A 10,227-nucleotide genomic window follows, 5' to 3' on the forward strand; every position below is an offset into this window, starting at 1 on the left:
CAAAGCTAATATAGACTTTATGCTCCTGAAAACAGGGAATGTACATTTTAAAGATACAGAACATATAAATCAATAAATATCTGAGGTAATATCTCTAACATGGGAGCAAGAATATAACTACCACTGTTAAAAAAATAAATGAAAGTATCAAGCTATACCAGCACACCTGCAAGTAAGAACCAACAAACCAAAAAGCTGAGTAGTAAAAGCACATGGAAAAGAGTTCTATGCGGCTACAAAACAAAATGTATTTATAGATACCGAGTTAGCAAAGAATTTCAGCAAGTCAGGAAGAAATTATGCTTACCAAATACTATTGCTTTGGCAAAAGGTGGAAAGAGTTCTGTATGTCTGCATAGGTTTTTATGAATTTGCCAGAGATCTTTGTGCAGTTTCTTAAAATCACTGTATCTCTTCCAAACGACTATCTGAAGCAAAGAAAGGGGAGAGAAGGAGTAGTGAGGTTCATTGTTCGCATTGCATCACATCATAAATACATTTTTTTTAAGCAAATCAGACCACTACCTTCAGCAAATGTGTTTAACAAAAATATAAAATCTGAACTGCCAACTGTAACAACCATTTAAAAAAGTGGTCATTATCTGTCCTCAACCCCCATTTTGACTAACAAGACTACAATGCACAGGAAAAAAAAAAACTAAGTAAAAGCTGAAAGAAGGAAACAGGGCAAAGGCAGCACTGTTTCAGTCACACCGAGATCCAGAGCTACACAGGGAAACAGTAAGAGAGGAAAAAACGCTGAATAAGTAGTGTTGCACTATCCAACACGCAACAGCATGCTGTGCTTGGTGCAGCTGCAGGTATGGGGAAGAGACACAACAGCAAAAGAGAAAACGAGGGAAGAGAAATCAATACAAGTAAGGGATTCTTAAGGACAGCACATTAAGCACCCAGGACTACAAACCAGCTCGTAATTTGTTTATGTAAAATGCTGATCAGGTGTAAATGCAAGCCCACATTTTAAATGGTTTATTACTAACAACCCTGATCAAAAATTTAATACGTTCCTTTTGTAATCTAGACAAAATCTCCAACTTCGGGAATGCAAAAAGAGCATTGGTTCATTACACCAGCTTTTCCTGATCCATTCTTTCCAGAAAGCAGCAGTCATCCAGGAAAGGAACCAGCCAGGTTCCTCCCAGCCAGGTATCTACCTTACCCTTCTTCCATCCCATTCTTTGAATTCTTTCCATTCAAGGAAGGAGGAGAACCCAATAGGAAAATCAGGCCAGGGAAAGAACTGAGCAATACAATTTACACTTGACTGCTAACAGGTTTGCTATCAGGATGAAAAAAAAGAACAAAGACATTTTATATCTTGGTCTCATTTTTGGTCAGACTCAGTAAGCCACAGAATAAACCTCAACACTAATATAAAGTGATTAAAGTAGAACAGGGGAAAAAAAAAAAAAAAAAAGAGAGACTGAAATGCGTTCAGCAGTTGATTCCGGGGTTCCATCAGTCAAATGGCTCAAATAGCTTAATACAACTAACGACAATTTAAAAGATTCCAAGTATTTCTGACTGATTTCACAGGTTGCCTTCTCATGACCCATCACAACTAAAAAAAACCTACTTTTCTCAGGCAAACCCAATTTAGAGCTAAGTAAAAGGTTTAATTTTAGAGGGGTGTTTTGTTGTTGTTGTTTTGTTGGGGTTTTGGAGGGTTTTTTGGTTTGTTTTTTTTAACACTAAGATCAGAGGCCTTCTAAGTTTCAGCAGATGCAAGTCCTACCTACAGAACAATGCAGGTATGAGGTAACAGGACTGTTAACAGTGCTTATGCAAAGCTTTAATATGGCAACACTCTATCCACCTTATAAAACTTAGCTATACTGAAACTAGCAGTCCTGATTCAGACGCACCTATTGTGCACACATTGCCAGGACTCAATTACAACTAGTACTTGGTGGAGTTCAACAGACAAAGGAAGAAAAATCAGAATCTCTCAAGAAGGCCAAGTAGTGATTTTGCTATCACAAACAGTAATTTTTCAATGCTGTACTTCCGTCTAATTCAATATCCAGAAAGTGGATGATTAGCATTTCTTGAGCGGTGTGCATATAGAACATAAAATTGCTTAAGATGGTGAAGTCTTGAAACATCAAGTTACTGTATTGTCAGTACTTGGAGACAATGTGAAGAGCTGCCAGAAAATAAGAGCATGAGATTCTGTTCCACTAAAAACATATCATTTTTTACTGCTGCAAGTGATCTCTCAATAGCCAAGAGGAAAAAAATAAATATCCATAAGCAGCTTGCATAGCAAAAGCAGTCAAGGTCATCCTAAAACCTTTCACAAGCTCACGGAAATCATGCCTTTGCATGCATGCGGCTCAGCAAAGTTAGCAAAGTTCCCACTCTAACATACTCATTAGAAATCAGATTTGGCGGAAGGACACATTGTACTTTGAGGCCCAACGAAGCACAGCAAGTGGATCATAAAACATATGTTAGACTTGTAATACAATAAGGTGCTTGTCATGGCTAGAGCCAGTAGATGTCTATTAACTCATGCGACTCATCTGTTCCACAATGAACAACCCTTTCTCCTCCGTGAATGAGTAAGAGAAAAAAAACTCCCAAGATTACCCTAGCTACAATCGCCTCACATGCCATGTTGCCACCACCAAGCCCCAGAAACAAGGAAATTAAAGTTAAGTCCGCTAGCCTTTCTGTATCTATTAACTCCTCCACGCACAACTTCACAGTAACTTTTTTCATCCTTTTGAGAAGAAAACCCTTACAAGGTTATCTTCCTTCCTGTCCCAGCAACAACAGCCAAGGATACCTTGAACTGGCTGCAGTGGGAGAGATGCTGTATTAAAGGCTTGTATCCCAAAGGGCAGTTAAAAGAGGTGACAGAAAACTGGCAAGCAGAGCTGAGGTCACAGTACACAGTTGTACATATGTAATGTATGTATTAACATCACAGCCGTGGCATTAAAAGAGACTTCTGAAGGAGTAGGCAGGCACAGCTAATGGTCCTATATGGGTACAGGAAGGGGGTTGCATGAGACAGATTGTAAAGCAACAGGGTGGTTGTGTGCACAAAATTTTGTCTATTGAATTTCTAATTGAGCATTTTGGAAAACTGAGGTAAACTTATTTTCAGTGGGAACAGATTAGGAGCATGTTCTTTTGCTTTCAAAGGCTGCCCACAATTCTTTTTCTATCATAGGAAACCAGTATAACAGAAAAGCTCCCAACTTGGATGGGTTTATGACTACAATTCACCCTCACGGCAACTACCATCTAGGATGTTCCTTTTAATAACTAGGAACTTTCAGATGCTTGCTTATAATAGAATAACACTACACCTAACATCCTATCACATGCAAAATAATTAATTTGATATAGTGAAGGGTGGAAAAGGGCAATTATCAACAAGTTCATAGAACATTTAAGTCTTCTTACGGACTAGAGTTTGTGGAATCCTGCACGGCTAACCTGCCACCACAGATCAAAGCAATGACCAAAGCAATGACTAAAAGATATGCTTTTGCTATTGTTTCAAAACTACGTAACATATATTCATTCAATACTCTAGCTGAAGGACACTTACAATATATTTTTCTGATGAATGGTTCATCAACAGCTGCTATAAAGTGTTTTTCCCACAAATGAAGATTAAGGTAATGGCAGAATGTGCTCATGGATAGGTTCAATTCAGGAGTCTCCCTGGAAAAGGTGAACATCAAGCTACAAACTACAGTAATGCAGTTCTAAAACTAGATCCGTGATCATCTCTGATAGGCTATTTTAATCTTCTAGAGATTAAAAGAATGCAAAAAGCATGAATGCTCATGTTTGTCTGATTCTCAAGATTTCAAAGAAGGATGCAACAAAGGGGTGTTAGGTGTATTAGCCAATTCTCACCTCTGCCAAGCCACTAATCAGTAACTCATGTTTGACCACACAGAGATGCAATGAATTCATTTATGGGCTCTTCTTTCATCAACTATCCAGGTTCTCCTCAACTGTAGTAAGAGACTGCACCAGAAATTGAACATATGCATATGTTACACAATGTCTGAAAAGCCATAAGATTGTGCTTTTGAAGGAAGATTTTGCATGTACATAGTATAATAGTATCAATGTCAATTGTCCAGAAGAAATCAAGAGGAAAAAAAAATTCTTTAATCTAAAAAAAAAAAACAAAAAACAAAAAAAAACCACTAAACCTACAACCCACACAGGCATAACATATTTCTTTGTCTCAATAAAATGGTTCCTGACAGTCTTTTGAGGTATTAAAGAGGCACAAGAATACAGCAGACCCTTATTCAGAGCCTTGTCGGAAGAGGCAAAGAGTAAGCAACTTTAAAATTTTATCAAAGTATATCACTGGAAAATACTTAAGGAGCCTCAGAGAGATAGCCGTAATACATGACTTGCAGTCTAATCTCTCTCAACTACTCCTATGCTCCTCCATTTTCCCTCTTCACTAATAGACAGTAACGATGTAGGCTTTTCAGTGAAGTATTGGTTAAAGAGGAAAAGAGTACCTACAGCTGAGACCTAAGACTTGGATTGTAGACTGATCTCTAATTTTACCAGTAGGAGTTAAGTAACCATCAATTTGCCAATTCCAGCCCTGAGAAAAGAGCTTGCAAAGTTATCAAAGCAGTTTTGTCATCAAAAGACACTTTACTCCCTAAGACTGTGTTTCAAGTCACGATTCATCACTGAGGGATGAATTGCAACATGTTACACTAGCTACTGTTTTCAACTATGAAAGCCAAAGACAAATGGAAACATACAAAAACCTGTTTGCTCAATTACAATGACAAAACACACAGAAATTGCTAAAGTACATCAAAGATGCTTCAAAAGGCATACTGTGATACACAAAGACATTTGCACAAGTTTAAACTGTTACCTCCTGGACATCCTCTGGATTTTTTCTTGAAACAATCTGAAAAGCAAAACAAAAAACCATATAAGCACTTGGATTTTCAGTTTGGAAGTTAGAGTAACACACAATGATTTGCTGCCGAAGAGAAAAATCTGGAAAAAGGCAAATGGTTCCACATTCCTCTGTGCTCAGAGATGCTTTCATTTAGTTTTAGAGAAGTCTAATATCCAAATACAACACGGTGAGGTATTTTAGCAGCAGAGTCAGACGCTGTGATTAGAAATAAAGACGTACATTCTAGGCAGAATGGCACAGAAGGCATCTCACAAAACAAAGCTACGTAGAGCACATCCCCCATCATCTTTCCAGTCTCTTCCTATTAATTCATATTACTCCCAATAAGCGGAGCTAATTAAGGATACTTGGCTTAATCTAAGCTGCACGCAACCTCACTGTAAATGTGAAGCTTTGCACTTACTAAGACAGTATTCCTACTTTACTTACAGCCATCAATGCGCACACATGTCTGACTCTATCCTTGTGTATTTGTTTCTCCTTAAACACTCTTTGCCTAATTAATTATAAATGACTTTGTCCAGAGGAAAATTGCAGTGAAAACGAGGCTTGGCTACACACCATAAAGAAGCCTGTATTTTGTCAAGATTTTTTTTTTTTCTTTTAATAAATATTGATCGCAAAAGCCTTTGTAATCCAAGTTCTGTATTGGGCTTATAAATAGCAGTAAGAGCATATCCACGCAAACAGACAAATCAAATCAAGACATCTTTAATTCATAACTGCAATTATCTTGTGCAAGTCAGTATATCCTTCATTATAACTCAGCCAAAGCTGTTTAACAAAATAATTAGCCTATTGTTAGCTAAAGGAAAATAGGGCATTCTCAATCCGGACTGAGACTACTCACACACTGACACACCCCAGAATAATTAATGCTGTGAATAGGTGATGCATATAGGCAAGCGCGAGGAGTCCATGCCACTTGCACCCCAGAGACTAGAATGCCATCCCGCTGTACGGCAAGCACCACGCAGCTGTTGCTCTAAGATGGAAGTCACTGAATCTACACTCTCCTCTTGCTAAGGGACAACAACATACCCCTCATGCTCCCCACAAACTAGCTCTCTTCCTCCCTTTCATTTTTCAAGAATCCTTGCCAAAGCCTCCCAGATTTCGTAACATCAGTTTACTACACAGACCAGCCACTGTAATCCTTCACACATTTTGGAGGAGACAGGACAGAAAAGAGAAGTGTTACCTTCTCTAGCAATCCCCAAAAAAGACCTACAACATTTTCCTTCACAAGTCTAAGTTCTTTCTCTCACCTTACACATCAAAGTCCTCTTCTTCCAGCGTAGTCTACATTGATAAAACCTTCCTCAACTTTTCCTCACTCTTGAGTAATCTAACGTTTGGCAACTTTACCAAATTTTAACCTTGGAGGCCGTTGCTCCTTCATTCACTACCAGACAGTTCAGATGTACAATTTGTAAAATATTTCTAACCTTCTTTTCTAATAGCTGGCGTACTTGATGTAAGGAGCCTGCAGAGCTGGGGGAAGAAGATATCATAGGCATGGCTACACATCACAGAAGAACACCAAAGGGCACACACCAACTGTTTTGCTTTGCAGTTCACCTTTAGTTAAAGCCTTGCAACAGTTTTGGCAGCTAGGTAAGTTACCAGATGGGCAGAAGGAGACCCAGAGAGATGAGTAATTACCCAGCCAGTTAGTAAGAATCTGGAATAAAACCCAGAGGCCCTGTTTCACACTTGTTCTAATGTTACATTGCCTTCTATATGTACCAGCCATGCCAACTTTAAGTCAGTACGCAGTAATTTATGTGTTGTCCTACTTTGTTCTTCATATCCTTTTCTGAAGGTCAACCTCAGAAGAGGTCTGCCCCTTCAATCCAACCTATAATCAACCTAGAGACTTGGCAAAGATGATCCAATCCCCCAAATTTTCAGTGCACTTTTTTAATCCTCCCACAAGGATCAATGCAGTCAGCTCCTTCTGTAGATCTATAATGCAAGCAACTTTAATCTATTTTTTAAAATATCATTAGGATACCCACGAATGAGCTAAGCAATGCATAATTACTGTGTTAGGCTCTGAAAACAGAGATCCTACATGGATCCTCACCATCAAAAAAAGTATTTCAGATTATTCTGTTCCTTGTCTGACCTGCAAATACCCAACAGAACTCATTAGAATTTTAATTATCATTAATAATTGCAATCTTCTAAATTAGCTGACCTTTTATTAGTGGCCTATATTTTCAGATATCACTGAAGAACACTCCTAGTATTACAACTTGCCAATATCTCTTTCTGTTCTTTAGCCTTTGGAAACAGATACAAAAAAACCCCAATATTTATTTAATCTTGTTGGCACTTAAATTATTTCACAGTTTACAAGTAAATAAAATATATATTCTTTACTATACAAATATATTTTTTAAGAAAAATCTGCAATACGGATAGGCCCCCCTTAGCGCTCCTAAGAGACTGCATGAGTAGCTGTGCCTTTTGGTCAGATGTTTAGACCACACTAAACAAGTGCTTTCTCATCCACGATTATTAATCTCTCATTATATTGGAACAGAAAGTTCCTTTAACTTCATTTCACAAAGTATTCACTCATACACCACTGAAAGCAACCAGAAATCTCCACTAGCAGGTACTGAGCACCCTAGATCTCAGCCAGAAGGATATTCAATACAATGGGATGATCCACCTCACTTTTTTCCTGGCGGGCCCGCAAAGTTGCTGAGCATCAGATCAGCAAATACAGCTGTAGTGCTGTGATATCAACTGTGGAGCCAGATCACTGCAGGAACAGGAGGGAGGAACAGGAGGAGAGAAAAAGGGAGGGTAAGAGATATGTACATTTAACTATTTTTAAATCATTTTGTTCAGCATCTAGTTCCCCAAATCCTCACTTCAAGTACTATGTAACAGATTACCAGAGAGAGCCCTACTGAAACAAAAGTTATTTAGACTTCTACATTTGTAAATCCAAAGCATCCTTTGCTGCATAAAAGAGAAATATTTTTTCACTTTGAGGATTTTAAATATCAAAACACACTGAAGAACTAGTGATCTCTGGTTTGCTCAGTCTAATTTGGAGAGCTCACAGACTGATCAGCTCCTTGCTCTGTACTAAACCATGCGTAGTGAGCACACCGCCTGATTCTGCACTGCCTCGCTTGGGAAAGCACCAGAGCATCTACAAGTTATGGGACATGGAGAAAGAGTGACATTCCTCACTAGTTAGCCACAACTTGCTCTTCAACAATCCTGCATAAACCAAAATACCACAGAGCATTTTAACTCACTTCCACCAGTAAGAACAAAGTCACTGGAATAAAATAAGCTGAAGTCTTGACTCATTCCTATTGCTCCCCATCACACTGACACAACTTTTTAAGACACATACACACACTTAGCCCATCATGAGCTACGGCAGAAAGACCTGAAGGCACTGTTTTCCTTGCACTTATCTCAGCAAAGGCTTTTTAGATTAAAATCTCATAGGGAAAGACAACTTTTTTTTCTTCTTAAAAAATACATTATATTGGACTAAAAAGAATGTTTTAAAACATGCCCCATATTTATGTTTGGTGGGCTTGTATACATATATTTGACAAAAAAAAAAAAAAATTTGATTTCCCAAGTCATGCAAAGTGATCATATTCGAACAACCTGATAGCTATAATATATATATACACACAGATACAGAACACTGTATTCTTTCAATTAAGGGAAGGGTGCATATGAATGTACATTGCTCTCACAGGCAGAACGTCTACAGCTGCAGTAACAAGAAGATCACAGGTCACTGAAATAAACTCTGTCCCTCTGTGACCCTTCCTGATGCTCTCACTATACCCCAGCATACCTGTGACCTGAACTCCCACCCCTCTTACACCTGTCTCCACGTATCTACTTACTATCCCTCCCTCTTTCACTTAAACAGGAAAGTGGAGGAGAAAAGGAAGCAAGAAATTTCCCTAGGGGAACAGAAGGAGCTTTCAGCAAAACTAGCACCAAGCCAGCTCTCCCAATACCCATTGATCTGCTTCAGCTTTCCTTCTCCTCCTACTAGGCCTCTTACCCACCCAGACCCCCTTCTGCCCAAGTGGGGCTGAACACGAGGCACGCGCAGCCCTTCAGAAAGGGGCTGCCTAAATTTTCAGTTCGAACAGCGCTGTGCTTCCAGCGTGGGCGTGCTGCACCTACACACGCTGCTCCCTCGTTTTTCATCCGGAGCTGACTGCACCGTGGGGCGGGCGGGAAGACAGAGCAATTCCGCTGTACCCCACCCAAAGAGGTTTTGGGGTGAAGGGGGGGGGGGGGGGGGGGAGAAAAAGACAGAGTTGTTTGGTGTTAAGCTATTCTCCTACGCCCTGCAACAAACAGGAAAGAAATTGACAGTTAACTGCAAAGCGCCTTTGAGGCAATTACACCGTTACGTGAAGCGACAGCTTTGCAGGAGGGGACCGAGGCTCAGCTCAGGAGAGGCCGCCGTGTCCGACCCTTCCCGCCCTCCCACCCGTGTCCCTCAGGGCGGGTTTCCACGTCGCCACCGGCCCGATCCGCGCAGGGCAGCCGGGATCCCCGTCGGCAGCCCGGCCGCAAGCTCCATTCCCGCACACAGCGGCGACTTCCAAGACCCGAAAACGGGCGGGCCGGCCGCGGGGACCTGAGGAGGCGAGGGGCAGGGCGGCGGCCCGGGCAGCCGGCACGGAGGAGGCCGAGGCCGGGGCCGGGGCCGAGGCCCGGCCGGGCGCTGACTCACCCGCGCCGTGACCTTGTAGACGGTGTGCCCGCGGGGGTGCCGCCGCGGCTCCGTCACCGTGTAGAAGCGGGCCAGGTCCCCGCCGCGCTCCCGCGGGCTCAGCATGCTGCCCCCCGCCACACGGCCGCCTCCGCCGCGCCGGGCCCCGACCCAGGCGGAAGCGGCGCCCAGCAACGCCCCGCCCCGCCCGGGCGGCGCCGGGGGCCCGGCCGGTCCCGCCCCGCCGCGGGGAGCCCCGCCCGGCCGCCGCCTCCGCCCCAGCAGGGCGGGCGGCTCACGGCCGCCGCCCGGGCGCTGCTGCGGGTGTTTGGCGGCTGGGCCGGGGCCGGGGCCGACCCAGAGGCGGGCGCCGCGGCGGTTCCGAGCGGTGCCCGGGCACCGCAGCCGCCACGGTGCTGGGCAGGCCCCGGTCTGGCCGGGCTCTCTCCCTCCCACATCGCTTCCAGCTGCCGGTTTTGAGTGTCCCCGGTTCCCAACAGGCGGCTTGGATGTGGCCGCCTTTGCCAGAGCCCGAAGGTCTTCACGG

The 10,227-nt window shown here is 42.6% G+C and overlaps 1 protein-coding gene across 14 annotated transcripts in view; it reads right to left on the bottom strand.

The window, feature by feature from the left end:
* RPS6KC1 (ribosomal protein S6 kinase C1) overlaps positions 1–9,859 on the bottom strand; it is a 99,843-nt gene extending 89,984 nt beyond the window's left edge. For 12 of the 14 annotated variants that reach the window (XR_014227792.1, XR_014227793.1, XR_014227794.1 and 9 more), the window contains exons 1-3: positions 9,702–9,859; positions 4,904–4,939; positions 308–428 (exon numbers count right to left, since the gene is read on the bottom strand). Coding sequence is in view for 4 of the 14 variants with exons in the window: in XM_082307942.1 (XP_082164068.1) it covers positions 308–428; positions 4,904–4,939; positions 9,702–9,806 (262 nt within the window). In the remaining 10 variants the exon portion in view is untranslated. Of the gene's footprint in view, positions 1–307; positions 429–3,586; positions 3,703–3,900; positions 4,015–4,903; positions 4,940–9,701 lie in introns of those variants that run through there. The other 2 variants (XR_014227797.1, XR_014227798.1) reach the window with 2 other exon arrangements.
* Between the last annotated feature and the right edge of the window lie 368 nt (positions 9,860–10,227).

The sequence above is a fragment of the Platalea leucorodia genome (genome assembly GCF_965183815.1).
Source record: "Platalea leucorodia genome assembly, chromosome: 3".
NCBI lineage: Eukaryota > Metazoa > Chordata > Aves > Pelecaniformes > Threskiornithidae > Platalea > Platalea leucorodia.